This window comes from Aulonocara sp. 'chitande type north' Nkhata Bay, linkage group LG3 (assembly GCF_057382095.1).
Source record: "Aulonocara sp. 'chitande type north' Nkhata Bay isolate Kocher_YH1m ecotype deep benthic linkage group LG3, A_spYH_male_GT1.1, whole genome shotgun sequence".
Taxonomy (NCBI): domain Eukaryota; kingdom Metazoa; phylum Chordata; class Actinopteri; order Cichliformes; family Cichlidae; genus Aulonocara; species Aulonocara sp. 'chitande type north' Nkhata Bay.
In genome coordinates this window covers 76,779,834-76,800,882 of record NC_141346.1, presented here as the reverse complement: position 1 = coordinate 76,800,882, position 21,049 = coordinate 76,779,834, and the positions used below count along the sequence as shown (strand labels likewise).

Below are 21,049 nucleotides of genomic sequence, written 5' to 3'. Positions count from 1 at the left end.
CACTCCGCCAATCTGTTCAACACCACGAGCGATGCTGCCGTACAGGCCGCTGCTGACGGGGCTGGTGAGAGTGCAAAGCCTTGTGGTAGGCGTGTGTACCTAAATTTCCGGCCTCTGTATGTGAAAGAGAAAATGTCTCTGAGTGACTCGTGCAGTGGGAGACAAAAGAATGCATTCGCTAGGTCAATACATGTGAACCACTTTTGGTCCCCAGTAATTTCGGTCAGAGCTGTGTAGGGATTTGGTACAGGCACAGTGTCAGTCCTCAGTATGGCATTTATTGCTCTCAAATCATGTGCCATACGGTACTTCCCTGTCCCATGTTTTTCCACTGGCAAAATAGGTGTGTTCCAAAATGACCATGAGGGCTCAAGCACTCCTGCTTTCCACAGCCCTTCAATGGTTTCAGCTATACCTTCTTCTGCTTCAGTTTTGTGCTTATATTGTGGTCTGTTAATTGTTATGTCAGACTTCAGCTGGAACAGGACAGGCGAACAGTTAGCCAAACCTACATCTGTGGGCCCTGCGGACCACAAAGTACCAGGCAATTTTGAGAGCTCAGCTACTGCATCAGGATGATCCATTCTTTCCCTGCCATGTATTCTGGAGATTTCTTTATGTTCTAAGATCACTGCATCGTTGGACAAACAAGTTATGCGATATATTTTACATTTTGGTGCATACCAGACATTTGGAATTTGGGTGCTTTGCCAGCATGCATTGTCCAGCACCCGCTTGACCATTGGTCCCAGATCTCTTGGCCCATGACCCTCGTGGACCGCCAATGTAATGTGAGGGGCTGAATCCTCTCCCACATTGTACCAAGGCAGTTGTTCATCCGTAAATTTCACAGCCGCGGCCACACCTTCTGGTCCAACATAAATGTTATGTGTTCGCACATTCCACGTCTGTCCCTCAAGATCAGACTGGAACTGTTCCCCATAGATATCGTTATCTTCCCTATCATAAAAGAGTGTAACGTGGAAAGGATCTCGCGGAGGGGAGTAGACGGCCAGGCTCATTATCCAGGGTCTCCACAGCTGATAATGTCTCAGAATGCCTTCTTCCACCAGCCTCCCCCAGTAGATTTCGGCAGTGGGTTGTTCAGAGTTCTGGACTAGATATTGAGTCTTTGAAGGTGATCCCAGGCACGGGAATTCTTTTCCTCCAGGCAGAGTAACAATCAGTCCATCTGGTGAGCACATGATTGTGGCTCCCAGTTTCACAAGCAGGTCCCTGCCCATGAGATTTGCAGGCACCTGTGAGGACACCACATATTGGTGTTTCAAAGTCTGTTTTCCCAGCTGTGTCAATGCTGGACCTGTCAATGGCAGTGTCATTGGAATCCCGGAAAAGCCTACCACATTAACTGTGTGACAGGAGAGTGTCGCACTGTCTGGTGTGTCTTTCAGTGTTGAGTATGTTGCTCCAGTATCCACCAGGAAGGGCAATTCAGTGCCTTCCACGGTCATTGACAGCATGGGTTCTGCCGCCCCCCACGCTGTTCAGTTTCTCCGGGCTCCGTCAGTATTGCTCCCTCTCCCAGCCCCAGTCAGCTACTGGGTACTGGGCGGCTGGTGCTGCATTCGGGTTTGGAGCTTGATGTGCTCCCCTGTAAGCAGCTCTTTGTCTTGGGCCTCCTCGTGCCTGGGATTGATAGCCTCGCCTCTGATAATTTCGCTGCGATTCAGGACATTCTCGGGACCAGTGTCCTTCTGCTCCACAGCTGTAACAGGCAGTCCAAGACACATTGTTAGGATTCCCTGGATTCCGAGCCCTTTGTCCTCCCCTCACGGATCCACCACGCCCTCTCTGCGGTCCACCGGTCCCCCAATTCCCTACTGGTTGACGCTGCCTTGGTGCATTGGCGGGCCAACGGTCATCAGGGTAGAGACCCGGATCCTGATCTGGCAAGTCAGGCACAGGATCGGGCTGAGGCCTTGCCACCATTATTTTCCTTGCGCTCTCTTTATCCTCTTTCTTTCTGTCTCCTGCTTTGTTTTTTGCTTCTGCCAGCTGCAACTTAACCAGCCACGCCTGGACTTCCTCCAACTCTTTCTTTTGTTTGTTTGCCAAATCCTGTTCCTGCTGAAGTCTGTGGGTCACATGTCTATCCCACTGCACCGAGTCTGCAACGGCAAAATCTGGGTTCTTTTCCAAGTCAACTGCAACCTGGTTGGGCAGCCCTGCCAGCACTGCCGAACGAAACCACGCTCTACTTTCACCCTCCTTCCCCGGATGTATTCCTGTTCCTAACAACCATTGTTCCTTTGCTTTAGCTAAACACTCTCTGGGTGTGTTTTTGGGATCCCAAATAATTTTTGGAATGGCTCCAGAGTTAGGAGTTGGGTACTTCTCTCGGACTGCATCTGCTAAGTCATTCTGCACCTCATGATATTGCAGGTCATTTGCATATCTGGTTGTTTGAGCTATCTGCTCTACATCTGCTAACCCACCACCCAGCATACAACGTCCGGCCAAAGCGCGAAAATCGCCCAGCGCTAATTCTTCTCCTTCCCAATGTTCTCCCTTGGTTATTGGTGGAAGTTGTTTAACCAATGCTTCCAAATCTCTCACCTTATAGGCGCGATAAACTGGTTCGTTCTTTGGACCTGCTATTAGAGGCAGACTTAAACCAGGGTCAGGAGCTCCTTGTTCAAAACTCACTTTTCTACTCTTTGAGCTCTTAAATATGGGCCGTCTCTGTGCTTGGTCTCTCTTCACACTTCTTTTCCTCAAAATTAGGCTTGTACTTGGTTGGGGTTCAGCTCCTCCATCTTCGTCCTCCTCATCGTCTTCTTCTTCTGATGACGTCGCACGGTCTTCATTCTCCTCTTCTGGCCCTCCCTGCATTACTCTCTGCTTTATAACCTCCAATGCCGTTAATGCCTCTATGGACGCACATAGGGCCTCATGCATTTGTCCATACACTTCTCCTTCAGTTTTTAACACCAAGCTCAGAGGTATTTTATCACCCAGCCCTTTCTGTTGGGATGTAATAAGTTTGCTTACCTCAACCTCCATCGCTTGACACTCTTTCTCTGCTGATTTTAATACTCCAGGGGAAGCCAAACGAATAGCTTTCTTAAGCTGTTCAAGCTGATCCTTCAGAGGTTTGCATCCCCTTTTCCCACTAGGTGTCGCACCCGAGCTGTCAGCCATTCTCTGAAACACAGACTTACCTCTTCCAACGGCGTTGGTCGACTCCACTTTCTAGGTCTAGGTCACCCAGACACGCTTAACTTTCGGTTTCAGTCTTCGTCTCGCTGTTCTCGCAACCACTGGCTCCTCTTCCCCTGCTCGGTGACACACAAAGTTTAACCCAGCACTTTAGAGGCTGTCCTCGCGTTCTCAAGCGTTGACACTCAATCAAAATTATTCGCCCTCAAAGTGTTAATATATGACACCAGCAACCCTTATGCGCAACGCGCTCACCTCCGTATACTTACCTCTCCAATAGTTCCTCGGATTAGTGTTTTTTCATTTATTTTAAACCCATTAACGGCGCTGCGCGTCCCTTATATACTTTACAGCAACACACCCTCAAGGGTCCCTCAACTTGTCCCGTACTAATAAATCTAAAACCAAGAAATCACCTTTATGTCATTATGTCAAAGCTTTCTCCATTTTGCGCAGCCTGCCACATGTTTAACAAAAAAATCGCTGCCCGAGAAGGCTCCCACATATCAAGGTGGTCGTTTTCACAAACTTCCAGCAGACCCTCAAATAAACAAAAACAACGACCCAGGCAGGCTTCCAGTTCAGCCTCCTCAATTTCTATGCACACCGAAAACTCATGGGGAGATTCTCAGGATGACCACTCCACTTACTCTGCATCCAGTCAGCTCATGAATTAACAACACTTGCAGACTGTAACCCTTTTATTTTTGTTAATGCCTTCAAATCCACCTTAAATCTTCTTACCTAAACGTTGGTTTTAAACACAAACAATTCTTATATTCTATTTTGAAACGCTGTCACCATTCATATATTTACAATGTTATTATTTACTAAGCCAGCATTTTAATTGCAGACATTTATCCACATTTGCAAACAATAGTTATAGAGCTGAATGACACACAAAACCGAAAGCATAGTCCTCTCATGCGCTCTGCATCAGCTGCCTCATTTGCATGCACACACACTCTTCATCTAAGAATAGCAGCAGGCAGTCAGTGCATTGCTGACTCCACCCACAGAGATCTTTTTTTTTTATTACAGAGACGTCTTATATTTACAACTGCACAGATTTTAAACCTTTTAACACCTATCGAATTTCGACAAATTTAACATAACAGTCTAACCGATAAACTCCCTGAGTTTTTTGCGATCAATTAACCAGTATCAAGACTTTAACTGTTTCTGGCCTCATCTCTTAAAATCCCTAACTCAATTTAAAAGTGTCCAACACCCAAGGTCCAACCTTTGCTGCCCAAAAAAGCGCAGATACCGTTCCAAACGGTAAGGAGACTCTAACTCCTAGCTTAATTCCAGGATGCCCTGTACCCCACAGTTAAGCCACACTGAACTATCCCTCTTCGCCGAGAGGTCAATGTCGCGCGTCCACGACAAGGAGGGAGCGTAACCTCCGGGCTCTGCGCTTCCTAGCAGACTCGAACTGCCGTTCTAGAATAATTTATAATACTTTGAAACAACAATCAACACCCGAAACAAGTGTATAACTGAGGCAGGTGCAACCTAGTGGTCAATTTGACCGCTCAGGTCCACTCTTATGACCAAATTTGGACTCTAACCAACAAAATAACCAATTCCCTACCAAACTACTTGAGACTCTAACTCAATTTCTTTGGGACTTCAACCCAGTATTTAAACTTTTCTTATCAGACTCTTAACTACTTTCATTTCTTCTTAGCAGAACTCTAACTGCATCAACTCATGAGATTTTCATCAAAATCAAAACAGACATCCACCAGTAACTTCAGTGAGTGGACTTAAATTTTATCATGTCCAATTTGGCACACTTTGGAAATAATTCAACAGGTAGTGCCTTACCTTTTGGATAAGCCGGCTTATGCCCACTCACTTCAACCACTGGAATTCATGTCTGCCCGTCTGACCACCTCGGACCACCGCTCACACCTCCACTTTTCTCCCTTACTCAACCACCGGACGAAGCCCCCAAATATTAAGATTCAAAAATTGAGGAAGGGTACAAGAGGTGATCGAAAAATAACCACACTGGTCCGGCCGGGTGAAGTCAAACGAAGATTTTAATTCACACGTGGGAAGATCACTGAAAACAGCAATTGATCTTCGACTTACTAAGGCACAAACAATTATTTTATAACATCAGGGTTTGTTTACTGACGCCCCTTCATGCGTCACAGATACATTTTATACATACGTCAAATCAACACCACAATGACCTTTTACACAGAACATCATCGTCTATTTTCATGGCTGGCACTTCCTGTGTACCTTTCAGTTCTTATCCTATTCCTCTTTCTTGCCGAGACACCAAGAAACGGTTCCTCTTTTACCAAGACAATTTTGCAGTTACAGCCAAACATCCTCTAAATAAATCTAATTTAAAGTGTGTGTGTCACGACCTCACTCAGCCTCGATGTCACCTCTCGCACTTCTGACCTTTTACCAGACCAGAGGCTCACTGAGACTATGTGTATGTCTTCTACTAAATAAATGTTTTAATCAAGAACCCCTACTAAAAGCTTAATACAAGAATATGAACATATAAAAGATAATAAAATAAACTGATATAAGTGTTTTGTAAGCATGTATTGCAATTCCTTCTATGTTCTAGTTTTCCCTCAGCATGTATCACCTGAACAGTCACGTCAGTGAGGCTTACGGCCTTTAAAGAACCTGAACATCAACTCAAATAAGCACAGATATGCAATATGTATAAAATAGTTATAACTGCACCTGAAATACAAAGTTAACATCATCATAAACATCTTAAGGCCATCTCAAAGCTATCTGTTACATTGTTAAAGCAATGATCATACTGCAGATTATATTATGCTGGTCAAATACTTTTTGTTCATCCCCACATTATCCCGAGAGAAGTAAAGCAAGTGTGTAAGTCCATCTCTGAATGTTTGTAAAGCATTCCCACGTTAAGCTTAACAAGCGACTGCCTCTCGCTTAATGATCAGCTGATCGGCTTTTCTGTCTCGAGTCCGTCTCTCTTGTTTGTTTTTGGCCCACTTTGCACCAGAAAGAGGAAACCAGCGGCTGAACAACAGCAGCACGTTTAAGCTTGATAAGCTGTTGTTACAATTTATTTAATATTACTTGCTACACCAGGATCTTTTACTACGTAGCTGACGCTGGTAACTGTGCAGGGACGGATCTAGCAAAGTTTAGCCAGGGGGGCCGATAGGGCATTAACAGGGAAAAGGGGGCACAAAGACAGACTTTTCTTTCTTATTCTCATTTAAAATGTCGAGCTTTTAATAAATACTTATCTGACACCCAAAGTTTTAATTTGATGTAAAATGAATAGAAGTCAATTACTGTGACTATTAAGTCTAATATATATACCCTAGTAAGCTATAGTACTTTTTCCTTTGGGAAGGTACCATCTGTGCAGTCTGCAATTTTGTTGAAGAAAGATGTTGAATCTATTTAATATTTCTTGAAAAATAATTGATTTCTGTGCATTTTTTTTCCACACTGCATCAAATTAAGGTTGATTACGTCGATTAAGCATCATGAGGTGGCGCGTGAGGGGTGGTTCCCTATTTTTTATTTATTTATTTTTGTTGTTGCTTGGAGTTGGAACCCTATTAGTTAGGTTGCTTAATATTTACGCTAAGTACTCTTTAAAATACCAGAATAGGGAGGATGGTGTAGGTTTAAGTTTATTAGATTGATCAGTATTGCTGAACTATGAAATATTTTTTTTGTATACAGGTATAACAGAATAGCTTTAGTGTAGTTGTTGTTTTAAACTTGAGTATGAACTTGCAGACTTGCAAAATGCAGCAAGATATTTTAAAAAACAGTTTTGTTGATTAAAAAACACTATATCAGATTCATATCGGTATCGGCAGATATCCAAATTTATGATATCGGTATCGGACATAAAAAAGTGGTATCGTGCCATCTCTAATTTGTAGCAGATCTACTGACTGTCACAGAGCAGCTGGAGCAGTCTCGAATGCAGGTCAGTCCACTGTGGCCAAGTGCCATAGCTACTGCTGGATGAACTCGTGACACATCTGCACCTGTTTCTATGAACACATTGAGTCTGAGTGGCTGCACTTACACTGGTGCATTCAAACATATTGAAAGATGGCAGCAATGTGGATTGTCAAGACTCAAACCAACCATTGAGCAAAGACAGCAGGATCACTTGTTTCTGTTTGTTATACAGCCAGATTTACTCGTGACACACATGTGCAGCTGCTTTATCACCTATTCTGAATTTGTTTCAAGCACAATACATTTGTTACACATGTTGGGATATTGTGTTTGTTTTAAATGTTATATACCTGTGTGGTATGTGACTTGTGTTGCCATGACGCCAGGTCTCTCTTGGAAATGAGATTTTTAATCTCAATGAGATTTTTTTTTACCTGGATAAATAAAGGACTAATTTGTAACTTTCAGTGTTTTCCGGTCTTCCAAAGGAAAAAAAACCTTCAACTACATGACATACAGTTGTGTATTTGTTTTCACCTTATCATACACTTGAAGTTTTACAAATCACCACTTCTTTAGTGAATATCATTTCAGTCTCAGACAATCTCGTTTCTCTTACAGAGGTTGAATGCACCTTCTGCGGATGGCGGTACCACACAGTGTGCGTGGACTTCCCCTGCACAGAAGGCAACTACAAATGCTGTGAATGCTAAATAAACAGAAACAAATGATCCCTGTTGTCTTTGCTTGATGATTGGTTTGAGTCTTGACAATCCACATTGCTGGCGTTGCATTTTTCAATGCCAGCAATGGCAGGTATCAGTGCTCAAAGCTTTTGTGTTTGTTTCCAACAAGTTGCCCACCTCGGGAAACAAAAATGTGTTCTTTCACTTGTCAGATGAACATATGAGACACTTTGACTCTTCAGTGCAGTGTGGAGCCTAACAAAGATCTGTTTTGTGTCCCAGCTGATCAGCAGGAGGAGGAGAGTCTGACGGAGCAGCAGAGGAACATTTTCAGCTACTTGGACTCAGCTCAGCCACTACAGAGGAAACAATGAGCTCAACACAGAAGGTGACAGACAGAGCAGGACCATATGACCAAAGATATTTATCACCATATACATTTGAACATTTGCCATAACGATGTAGCTGACGATAGAATTGACACCAGACAAAATACTTTACAGCTGCACAACTTTATTAAAAAGCCATCAATGTATTTTCACTGAAACAAGCAGCTGTTGTTTATGTGCATTAAAGTTATATAAAAATGTAACAGTGCAAATGCAAATTCCTCGCTGACAGTTTAACCAAAAGGCGTTTCCAGTGGAAACTGGCCGACACATCCTGAGCATAACCATGTATAATATCCACTAAACTTCAGAAGAGGTTATACAGTCGTGGCCAAAAGGTTTGAGAATTGCATAAATATTGGAACCTGGAGAAGTTGCTGCTTAAGTTTTTATAATAGCATTTTGCCTGCACTCCAGAATGTTATGAGGAGTGATCAGATGAACTGCATCGTCCTTCTTTGCCATGAAAACGAACTTAATCCCCAAAAAGCCTTACCACTGCATTTCATTGCTGTCATCAAAGGACCTGCTGAGACCATTTCAGTGATCGTCTTCTTAACTCAGGTGAGAATGTTGGCGAGCACGAGGCTGGAGATCATCATGGCTGTATCCCGATTCAGGTTCTGCAGCTTTAAAGTCCTCAAGGGCCGCGTACTCAAAGACCGCTAAGGCCGAAGTGCGAGGCTCGTAGGCTCGTGAAATGGGACGTCTAGCCTCCGTCGCGCTGCCCAGGTTTCCTAGCAACCATGATACTAACAGCTGGAAACGTTTCATACAGCTTTGTTTGACAGAAATGAAGGAGAACATGTTGGTACTAAATGTGGCTCAATGCTTACATATATGTGTAAAAAGCAAATGTAGGAGCTGTGATAACTGTGTCTGATAGAATGAAGAGTAGACTGATATATGAAATATTCCTTTATTGGGTGAGAAAATCAGACCATGTCATAACTGCTTTAAGTCACACAGAATAGATATCAGAGCCTTAAACAGGCTGACGTCTGCTAAATGGGTCAAACTGGGCAGAAAGTCTACAAACACATAACATCCTTATAGAATATGATGTAACACTATAGATCAACTTAGCTCAGAATATATAAAGCATATAAACAGTTACAGCAATATGATGCAACAAACACAGCAGCTACTGATCCAAAATACTCAAAGCTTCATAGAACTGAAACCAACATTTATTTTTAGCTCCATTCTGCTGCTGATACAGACTTTAGGTTTCTGAACATTAAACTTGTTGCTGCCTTTCATAGTGTGTAACTTGAAGGCCCCGAGTACTTTCTCCCACACTGGAAACACTGGGATGATCACATTATTTGAACATTACCTAATAAGACTGATTCAGCACAGACAGTTATGTTAAACTTTCCTAGCAGTCCTTCACAAACAGGGAACAGTCTGTCTATTCTCTCCATCTGTCAGCTGCTGCTGGCTCTTCCTCCTCCTCTTCCTCACACACTGCTGAGTTTGTCCTGGTGGATCATCAGGGCTGCAAAGCCTCACAGATGATGTGCAGCAGTGGCTCCCTCAGTCTGTCCTCACTCTGGACATTTGCAGTCGTCACACATGGAAATCAAATGTGTGATAAGCTGCAGGATTCAAACACAAGTGTAACTTATAAACACACGTTCATACTTTTATTCCACAATCAGAGAGAAAGAAACAGAGAGAGAGTGCAGGACAGACACAGGTGACAGTCTCAGGTGTACACACTGCTACACAACAGCACCAGAGAAGCAGGATTTAGTGTTTGTGTTATTACGAGTGTAAACAAGAAGAGTTCCAGATGGTGCAGTGGACACATGTGTGACTGCTGTGATTAAAGCATCTTTCTTTCAGCTTAACGAGTGAACCGTCAGCTCGTTCAAACACACGTTAAAGTGCGTTTGGCTCGACACCAGCGAACAGAGGCAGCAATATAACACAGCTAACATTAACAGTGCAGTGAATCCTGCTTGTGCCGTGATGTTCAGGACTGCAAACCGAGCAGCATCACTGACTTTCAGCTTGTTGTGTTTGTGGATATATGACTGACTTTAATTATCCACAAAATCATCACATTCTCTGTCAGATTAAGGTCGACTATTGAACGGCATATATTTTAAAGGCTTTAAAACCAAGTTAACGCTGAAAGTACAAACATCACTAATGTCACATAACTCTGCCGACAAGGCATAGCTATGGCTATGAAATGCTCTTTGTGTATCACTTCTTCGTTATGAAAGATGTCATTAATGCACTAGTAATGTCTCATCTGGAGTATTGTTCAATCAGTTGGTCAGCAGCTAATAAGACAGATCTTAACAGACTTCAGTTAGTCCAGAATAAGGCGTCCAGATTAGTGTGAAGATGTTCATACTATACTAATATTGATAAAATGCATAATAACCTTTCTTGGCTTCCTGTACAGGCTAAAATATTCTATGGCTTACTTGTAGTTCTAAAGAAAGCAATTCTGTTAAACACACCACATTTATTCTGCTCAGCTGCAGTATCCAGATGAAATACATCATCATATTACACAGTTTTCAACAAGCTGCAATTTAGTAAATGCTCGAGTTAAAAGTAACGTTTTGTAAAACTGTTACATTTAGAGCAACTTTTAAGTGGAATAAGTTGCCTTAAAAAATTAGAGAATTATTCAAAACTTCAATGAAGACTTAAAAGCCGATTTACAGAGCTTTTAGTTGTTGTAAATATTGTAAGACATGATTTGTTTTTGAAATTTGTGTAATGTGCCTCAATGTTATTGATATTATTATTATTATTATTATTGATTGCTTATATTTGAACAATTGTGAAACCTCACTGTGGATGTAAGAGTGAAATTATGTGGATATCTTGAATCCACTTTATTGTGTAATATTTTATGTGAGTATTTGACGGAAGACGAGCAACATCTGTTGTGGAAGCTAACGGGGTTCCTTTAGAATAAACAAACATAGGATTTATTATCACTGAATAATTCTGTATAAATCTATACAAATTATAGAAATATGTAATAGGAAACAACAAAATAATCTAAATTATAAAATTGTGTGTGTGTGTGTGTGTGTGTGTGTGTGTGTGTGTGTGTGTGTGTGTGTGTGTGTGTGTGTGTGTGTGTGTACAATCAGGAGGGATGGGCATGATTTTAGTGTTTGAACAGTCATGAATTATCTTTAACAGCAGGTTGGATGTAATGTGTTAGAACTACCAGCAGGTGGGGATAAGAGACCTTTAAGGTGTTTGGTGCCACGCTCCACCTTCAGGTTTAAAACTAGTGTTAATGGAGTTTGAAGGTTGAGTTTGTTCCACGACTGCATTTCACTCACTGCCTCTGTTTGTATCTCTGTCACTGCAGGACCAACATGGAGCCAGAAGTCAGCGCTCTCAGGAGGCCGACAAACCTCACAGAAGAAAGGGAGAGAAAAAACACACCTGTGACGAGTGTGGGAAGGGTTTTACTGTGAGGGCTTCACTAAAACAGCATCAGGTCATCCACACTGGAGAGAGACCGTTCAGCTGTCACTTGTGTGGGAAGGGTTTTACTGTGAGGGCTAAACTAAAACAGCATCAGGTCATCCACACTGGAGAGAGACCGTTCAGCTGTGACTTGTGTGGAAAGTCTTTTTCCTTCAAGGGTTCCCTAAAAAAACACCAACTCATCCACAGTGGAGTTAAAGCGTACAGCTGTGATCAGTGTGGCAGAGCTTTTACTGACAGTAGCAACTTACAGAAACATCTAGTTACCCACTCTGGAATTAAAGCGTACAGCTGTGATCAGTGTGGCAGAGCTTTTACTCAAAGTAGCCACTTACAGAGTCATCTAGTTACCCACTCTGGAATTAAGGCATACAGCTGTGACGAGTGTGGGATGGAGTTTACTCTGAAGGCTTCACTAAAACAGCATCAGGTCATCCACACTGGAGAGAGACCGTTCAGCTGTGACTTGTGTGGCAGAGCTTTTACTCAAAGTAGCAGCTTACAGAGTCATCTAGTTACCCACTCTGGAATTAAGGCATACAGCTGTGACGAGTGTGGGATGGAGTTTACTCTGAAGGCTTCACTAAAACAGCATCAGGTCATCCACACTGGAGAGAGACCGTTCAGCTGTGACTTGTGTGGAAAGTCTTTTTCCTTGAAGGGTTACCTAAAACAACACCAGCTCATCCACAGTGGAGTTAAAGCGTACAGCTGTGATCAGTGTGGCAGAGCTTTTACTCAAAGTAGCAGTTTACAGAGGCATCTAGTTACCCACTCTGGAATTAAGGCATACAGCTGTGACATCTGTGGAAAAACTTTCAGCCAGAGAGGGAACCGAAATGCACACCTACGCATTCACACCAGACATGATGTGTACTGCTGTGAACAGTGTGGCAAACAGTTTACAAGAGACGCACACTTACAACAACACATGTTTACCCACACTGAGGAGAGACCTTATCAATGTGACCTGTGTGAGAAGACTTTTAAATCTCCACATGACCTGAGACGACACCTTCAGATCCACACCAGAAAGAGACTCTACAAGTGCAGCTACTGTGAGGTATGTATTTATATTGTTATCTTGTCATTTTAGCCTGACTGTTTGGAACAACTCTGCTCATTAAACTGTGTTAGCATGTTAGCAATTCTACTGCATGGTAAAGCAGCTCTGAGTGATTATTCAGATTTTCCTTTCAGTTATGATTTTAGTATTACTGTAGTATTATGGTGGTAGTATTGTAGTTATTGCAGCCCAGTAAACTGAGTGTGTTAACTGAAACAGTCAAATGTAGTTGGACGTCTGCAGAGATTCTCTTTATTTCAGGCGACGTTCAGGATACAAATGTTGAAGGACTGACTTACACTGTCTTTGTGTCTTTGTTTAGAAGCAGAGCGACACAGATGGATCCAGTTCTCAACCCTGTCATCACTGTGGTGGTGGGAAAGACTTTCATTGTGACCTCTGTGGAAAAACTTTCAGTCGGCAAGCTGCCCTTAAAACACATCAACGTAGACACACTGGAGACAAACTGAAATACTGCAAAGAATGTGGGAGAAGCTTCACCACATCAAGTGATTTAAAACAACATGAACTGATTCACAGTGGGGTTAAAAAGCACTTCTGTGATCAGTGTGGGTCATCCTTTACCACTGCATGGAAGCTTAAATCACACAAACGAGTCCACACAGGAGAGAAACCACACAAGTGCAGACACTGTGACAGAAGCTTCTCACATTCAAGTACTTGTAACATTCATGAACGTACACACATGGAAGGAAACTACAGCTGTGACCAGTGTGACAAGAGCTTCAGGAATCTCAGATCATACTCTGCACACAAACGATCCCACGTTACTAATAAACTGTTTCACTGTTACCAATGTGCCCAAACATTCACCTCATTGTCTGCTCTGTGCAAACATCAGCGCGATCACTCAGGGCTGAAATCACTCCCATCACTGGATCACAGTGAATCTGAAGACACAGAAAGATCCTCTGGTTTCTGTGTCAGACTCAAAAAGCTTGAGATCAGGCTCCACAGAGTTCAGATAGAATCATTTAAACTTGTGTTGAACTGAACTGGTTGCTGGGCTGAACTTCTACATAATACAGATCTACATGGGATCTTCTTTTCTGTTGTTTTACTGAGTCAGTTTTGTCCTTTTTTCTCTGTCCTGGTTTTGCTCGTCTGTAAATGATTGAAACTCAGTCAAATAGTTCATTGTTCTCCAGCAAAACGTTTTTTGGAAACTCATGTTTAACCTTTAAAACTCTGACATGTTTTAGCACACAAGGCTTCATCGGGGAGTTCACTCATGATTGGACCATGAGAACAAAGGTTTTTAGTTCTTTCAAAGAGAGTCTTGGAGATGTTTGATGTTTCTGTTTTTCTGAAACCACCTGAAAGAAAAACTATTTTTCTTGCTTTATGTAGTGTGGAAGTTTTTAATGTTTCTTCATCTGTGATGTTCTTGAATGTGTTCACGTGAAGATGGTACAAATAAACTGTCCTTTCAGCTTTAGCTCCTAATTTATTCATTATTTATGGATGTAGCACAGCAGCCGTCTCTTGATTAACACATGGAGGGCTCGGGATCTGATGGTGTCGTCTCCCTAATTTGCCCACTCAGTAAATCTCACTCATGGCCAAGAAATTGAAATAAACCTTGTTTCCCTGCTGGATAGTGATCCACTGTAACTCTGCTCCTCCTTCCTGTTTAGGATTTCTGTGGCTGAAGTAAAATTCCCTCCATCCATCACTTATCCCAGCTAACCCAAAGTGAAATAAAGTTTTGCTGGTCTTAAAAAAGCATTACAATAATGGGCATTACCAATGCAAACTGAATGATACAGAAGATGAAAGAAGAGACTTTGATCAGTTAATAAAGCTCATGATCTGGATTCATTGTGGCTGCTACACAGATACTTCTGGGTCACTTCTCTCAGTTAGGAACCTTCCTCACCAAACTGACTGTTGGACCACACCCCTGGTTTCATGAGAAATTGTTTCAGCCATGATTTCTCTTCCTGTATTTCAGAGTAAAGACTGAAGTGACAAATGGAAGCATGTTTAAAAAACACAATGTGAGAGAGACGTTGAGGTCCTTAGAAGTTACCCTGGGTTTTTCTGTCACCCTGCTAGATGTTACACACCTTGTTATTGGACTGATTTCTACTGCTGGACTACTCCTGCGGAGAGTATTGAGCTGTTATTGAGCTGCACATACGTTACGACCTGCTTAAGTTCGAGGTCACAGCGTCTGTAGAGCAGCTGGAACATAATGAAGTCTACAAGGTTAAAGTTTTCTCTTCAGTTATTGTTCTTTCTGCTGCTTGGTTTGATGGATCTGAGAGCTTTTGTTTTTATTATTGTTATTATAATTATCATTAATATTTTACTCTCTAGAAGCTTTAAAATAGTGTTTGTGTTTGAAAAAATTGATTTAAGAATTGAACAGAAACATCTGTCCTTCTGAAAATCGCCCAAAGGCACGGAGACAAAGTCAAAGGATGCAACCTGTAACTTTCTCTTCCTTCATGTTAGGACCATCATCCATGATTTATATAAAATGCATATAGCAACAGTAGCACTTTAGTTTGGACTTTATGATTTCTGTAACTGGAAAATATTATTTTGTTTAAAGACAGAAGTGACCGCATAGTTGCAACATCAAAGGGAAATATTAATTAATTAGCATCAAGTATATTTGTTGCTTAAGCGTTTGCACTATAACTTAAGTAGGATTATAACTTTTAAGGAAGGAAAGATTTCAGATATTTAGTTCACTGTTTCAGTTATTTTATATGAAATTAAAACATTTACGTTGGTCAAATATGATGCTCTAAATCAAATAAAAGTTTGAAAATAAATGATGTATTTTTAAATGCTGCAACAAATGTTCACAAAAAGTAACTATAATTAAAACCAGTTAAACAAAATCAAATGTTTGAATCATGCTTAACCAAATGCCAGGCTGGAGAGCTGAACCTAAAGTATACGTAGAAAGATTTCGACATCTGAGCAGTTTTTAATGTTTTTATCACATATAAATGTCACAGCAGTGGGTCCTGGCCCAATGCTTTGTGTTTTTGGTTTTCTTTGACTCTTGTTTTTCTTGCTTTTTGTTCTTCTTATTTATCAGGCTCTCAGTAATCTTAGTTCTCCCTCCCTCAGTGTTCATTTCAGCCTGTGTTTAGTTTCTGTTCCCGTGTCCCACGTTTCATCGTTTCATGTCGAGTCAGCCCTGTCTCTCTGTTTCCTGTGTCTCCCCAGTCAGCCCCGCCTCCCTCGGGCACTCATGTGTGATACAAAGTAATAAACCTGACTACATTTGCTGCACTCTCTTTATTACCTGTTACTTTAAAATTCATACACTAATTATGTCTGCCCATCTCTCTAATGTGAAGGTCAAAGGTCAACATCCCAGTGACATAAGAATAATCCCAAAGGGGCAAAGGCAGCGGTTAATTTAGCACATTTAGCATTAAGGGTACAGCAAGGATATACTTTTACTTATTGTGGCAGGGTTGTGGTCTCTGGCCTGCTGCAGTGGAGGCTGGTGGCGGGACGTTGGACGGCACAGGTGAGGGTGATGGAGCTCATGACTCTCCCCTTTATAGTGACGGAGGAGACTGGCGTGGGGGAAGCGTGTAGTGGAGGAAGCCGAGGAGAGAGCTGGTTTCTGGCTACAAAGACGGCGTCAAACCAGAAAAGATTGCTTGTGGTCAAATGTCAAAGGAGCTTGCAAAGAAAAGCGTCTGGACTTCTTTAAGTTGCTTGAAGACGTTTCACCTCTCATCCGAGAAGCTTCTTCAGTTCTAAGGTCAAATGGTGGAGAGTCCCAGATATAAACCTAGTGGGAGTGACCCCCCACAGAGGGACAAAAGGACCCCCTGATGATCCTCTAATCACCTGAGCCAAGGTGTGAAACTGGGTGTGGGTCCCAATCAGCCAGAGTTTCGGGTGAGTTCATTGTGAAACCTGGCCCCACCTTGTCATGCGAATTCCTGAGATCAGATGGCCCAGGATGTGAGTGGGCGTTAAGGCGTCTGGGAAGGGATCTCAAAACTGGATTATAGATGGCAGAGAGTTGATGTCGTAAACCCCGCCTCTGTTCAAAGATGGTCGCTCACAGTGGACATAGATGGCTTCTTTCACTCCTCTTTCAAACCATCTGTCCTCTCTGTCCAAAATGTGAACATTGGCATCCTCGAAGGAGTGTCCTTTATCCTTAAGATGCAGATGGACTGCTGAGTCTTGTCCTGTGGAGGTGGCTCTTCTATGTTGTGCCATGCGCTTGTGAAGTGGCTGTTTGGTCTCTCCAATGTAGAGGTCTGGGCATTCCTCGCTGCACTGTACAGCAAACACCACGTTGTTAAGTCTGTGTTTTGGCGTTTTATCTTTCGGGTGAACCAGTTTTTGTCTGAGCGTGTTGCTGGGTCTGAAATACACCGGGATGTCATGCTTGGAGAAAACTCTCCTGAGTTTTTCTGATACACCGGCTACATAGGGGATGGCAATGTTGTTGCGTCTGTCCTTCTTATCCTCCCTCGCTGGTGTCTGATCTTCTTTTCTGTGCCTCTTTGCTGACAGTAGAGCTGGGCGATATGAGACTTTTTTCATATCACGACATGTTTTTTTCATTTCAGGCGATAACGATATCTATCACGATATCAGCCAAATAACTATATTTGTAAGATTTAAATGTGCCGTTGCTCACAAGTAAAATGTGAAATAATCAGCAGCTTGTTTTGATTTAAATATTTATTTCCCATAATAAGTTCAACAGGGTAGATGTACTTAAGGAACATGAGACTTTTTCAGATAAATAAAGCCAAATATTGCAAACTACACAAAAGGCAGCCGCTAAAGCGTTTAAGTTTCAAAACAGAACAAACGAAACAGACTAAATTGTCAATTCCACTTAGAAACAAAATATTAATTCTAAAAATAAATCTTAGTTTGTTTTACAGAAGAACAGACAAAACTGACTAACTTTTGTCAATATCAAATAAACTGAGAACTAAAAGGAAATTCTCAATCTCTCCTTGTTGTATAGCTGAGCTTTTCAAACAGTTTTAACAGTTACTTTAGTCTGACAAAAGCCGAATGACGAATCAGCGCTTCCAGTCAGAGACTGAGGCTACGTCCACACGTACACGGGTATTTTTGAAAACGGAGATTTTCCGTTTTCGTTTTAAAAAATAATCCCGTCCACACATAAAGGCAGAAATGAAGGAAAACGCTGCTATGAACATGCCAAAGCAGCAGGTGGCGCTAGATTCCTAACCGTGCAGAAATGTTGGCCAATCAGAAGTCTAGAAGCCTCGGTGGGAAAAAGTAAACAAAGCTGCGGCATAGAAGCAGAACCGAGTCGTATGTGTGGAGGGACAGTAACTGTGTCTATATGTAAGCATTTAAACACTGCAGAGAGTAGAATTAACAGTATTGTAGAAATTCATTTCACCGAAACAATAACGTGGCGCACAGTGTGACGCATGCACCAGTTTATTGTATTTCCAGACTTGCTTTCGGCACAATTTACAGTGCACGCTACTCTGTTTTTTGTCAGACTTGAAATAGCCGAAATACCTTCACACTACGGAACTTCTATGGCTCTTCCGTTCGACAATCTCTCCGGCATTGGAACCATCGTCTGTTTTCTCTTCGGTCACGCTCGGTTGATTTTTCTAGCCGGCACACTCATTTCCTCCATTACCCGCTGGCTGCTTCCCAAACAAACACACGTGCGGCTACTTAGTTTGGATTGGCTGACCTTTTTTTTTTTTTTTTTTTTAAGAGGACAAGAGCGGCGAGGTCTATCGCAATAGTTTAATTTTTCTATCGAGAAAAAGTTATATCGCGATACATATCGTTATCGTTCTATCGCCCAGCTCTACCTAGAAACCAGGTCAATGTGTCTGTAGGTTCAGTCATCCAGGTCATGTGATCTAAGGAGCTTGGAGAGAAAAGAGACGTCTTTAAGTTTCTGGAAGACGTTTCATCTGAGAAGCTTCTTCAGCTCTAAAACCAAACGGTGGAGAGTCCCAGATATTTAAACCTGAGAGGGAAAGAAAGCATGTCGCTGACCCACCACTGATGTTATTTCAAGGAGGAAACTGAGAGCCTTTGCACCAGGAGCACAAACATCAGCTCCAGCAATGATCCACTGATGTGTTTTTATTCCATGTATGAATGTTGTTATTGACAGAGATGACGTTTGTGTGTCAGTGATGCAGTGACTGTTGTTGTTACCTGTACAGGCTGGTTAGACTCTATGAAACAGATCATACAGATCTCTGCATGTTAGAAGAGACTATTAAAGGTCATGAATGAGACAAAGGCAGGGAGGCGTCCTTTACAGCTAAACAGCAGAGTGAGAGAACAGCCAGCACCTCTACATTTATCACATTATACAGCACATGTATGATACTGACAGGGATGAGAAGAATTTAGTGATTCTGATCCCATCATTGATATTACTTATTGATTCTCAGTAGCTCTGCTCTGACAGTCACCACCATCACTGAGCAGCATATCAAAGACATTTGTGCACATTAACTGCATGTTGTGGCTCAAATGTTTGTGCATGTTGGAGGCATTTCCTCTTTGTTGTGATCAGTGTTGGTCATTACTCAAAACAGTCATTATTACACATATTACACAGAACACTTTAATTAAAAGTAATGGAGTACGTTACTTCATTACTCCTCATAACATTACTTTGATGTTAAAATGAACAAATGAGCATGTAACAACATAAAGCTGAGGTACAGCCCCACACACCAACACAGATCCTGATGAGGTCACGTGATGTTTCTCTGAGTGTTTATGAACACAAATCAAAGATGAAACAGCACAAAGACACTTCAAAGTGATTCTACTGTAGAAACATGAACAGGTAGAAACCTGCAGCCTGACTGCTCATCACTTTGTTACCTGTTCAAGTTCAGCAGCAGCAGCTCACTTTATCACGGTGCTGGTCTGGGGTCAGTGTTTACTCAGCTTTAACTAGTGATGTGACGTTCTGTATCGAGGCTTCGAAGCGTGTGTCGAGTAATGGAGGGGGCGTTTCCGCGAAGCGCGTATCCAGGCTTGCTTCATTTATGGGAGGAGCTGAAAATGATGACGTCCGAAGCCTCGCTGCCCGGCTGTACCACGTGACTGGTTCAGGAAGCGGTTCGAACTTTGCTGCGAGCTATGACAGCGATATAAACCCCTCAGACAAAATGTGGGCGTTTGATGGAGAGTTGCGGTTAGTGAGAGTTAGAGACAGTTTAGAAAAAAAAAATCGCCTACGACCTGCCACAGTGGAGAAACTGTTTCTTTTTAACAAAAACCAATGATGTGTCCCCTAAACACTAATCACTGTCCTTGCCTCAATGTTACAAAAGCACAACCACTGTCCACACCTCACCTCACAGTATATGATCATTTCCATTTTAGGCATTTCCAAATAATCATGTTCCATACTGCCAGTATAAATATACACAGTACACTGCATCACTACAATATACATGTTTTACACACTCCTTTTGTTGTTGACATTTACAGGCTGTGTGCAAAAAGGCCACACTCTTCAAATTCATGCCAACTAATATTTTTACGTCCAGTAGGTGTCCTACTAGAGCAAATGAAGCTTCAAGAAGCTTCGCGTTGGGGTGAACCAATTGGATGAAAAGCTTCAGTGCTTCATGAGGCTTCATCTGCCCATCACTAGCTTTAACCTCACTCTGGGTTCTTGGCTAGCCTAGCTTTAGCTTAGTGTTAGCATGCTGTGTGCTAGCTCAGCGTCAGAGCTCTGCAGGTGTCTCGTGTGTAAATATTAATCACAGTGAGAGTAAAGGAGGTAAAGGGCTGTGACGTCATCACGTACGCTGCGTCCTCTGTGGGCTCTGAGTGAACTCAAAGTACAAACTACAAGTACACAAACACGAACGTAGCTCAGAGTGGCGGACACACTCGGCCTCGTTGGTCCAGCTGTGAGTCCGTTACCGTGAACTATGGAGCGGCAGATTTGTGCTGAACTAAGCTGCACACAGCTGATGTTAGCCAGGAAACATTACACACTGACTTTAATGGAGAGACCGGAAATACAAACACACACAGTTTGTTGTGTGAAGAAATCAAACACGAGCTGAACAAACAGTAAAGTTCCTAAAGACAAACTGTTAAAGGAGGAAACAAAGCAAACTTACAGTTTCTTCACACACCAACAACAAGCTCCACTCCACACCTGGACACTAAACACGGACACACAGGTGAGCTGCTTCCTGGAAGGAGGCGGGGCTCCACCTGAAACTCAGCACAGGTGGGAGGGGCTCAGCTCTGTGTGTGCTGATGTGTTAACTTTAAAAATATGCCGT

General features: G+C 42.3%; 2 protein-coding genes across 2 annotated transcripts in view; one reads left to right on the top strand and one right to left on the bottom strand.

The window, feature by feature from the left end:
* Positions 1-21,049, bottom strand: part of LOC147337064 (protein NLRC3-like) — a 280,764-nt gene that overhangs the window by 150,958 nt on the left and 108,757 nt on the right. The gene's annotated exons all lie outside the window — the stretch shown is intronic.
* On the top strand, positions 8,117-14,140 carry LOC147337067 (uncharacterized). The gene is made up of 3 exons (XM_086287708.1): positions 8,117-8,202; positions 11,559-12,743; positions 13,069-14,140. Exons 1-3 carry the CDS (start codon positions 8,185-8,187, stop codon positions 13,759-13,761), a joined length of 1,896 nt encoding a protein of 631 aa, XP_086143834.1. The 5' UTR covers positions 8,117-8,184; the 3' UTR covers positions 13,762-14,140.

Bases quoted from the DNA above. Each gene is read 5' to 3' on its own strand.
- LOC147337067 (XM_086287708.1), top strand. The intron at 12,744-13,068 runs GTATGTATTTAT...GTCTTTGTTTAG, and splicing joins ACAAGTGCAGCTACTGTGAG to AAGCAGAGCGACACAGATGG.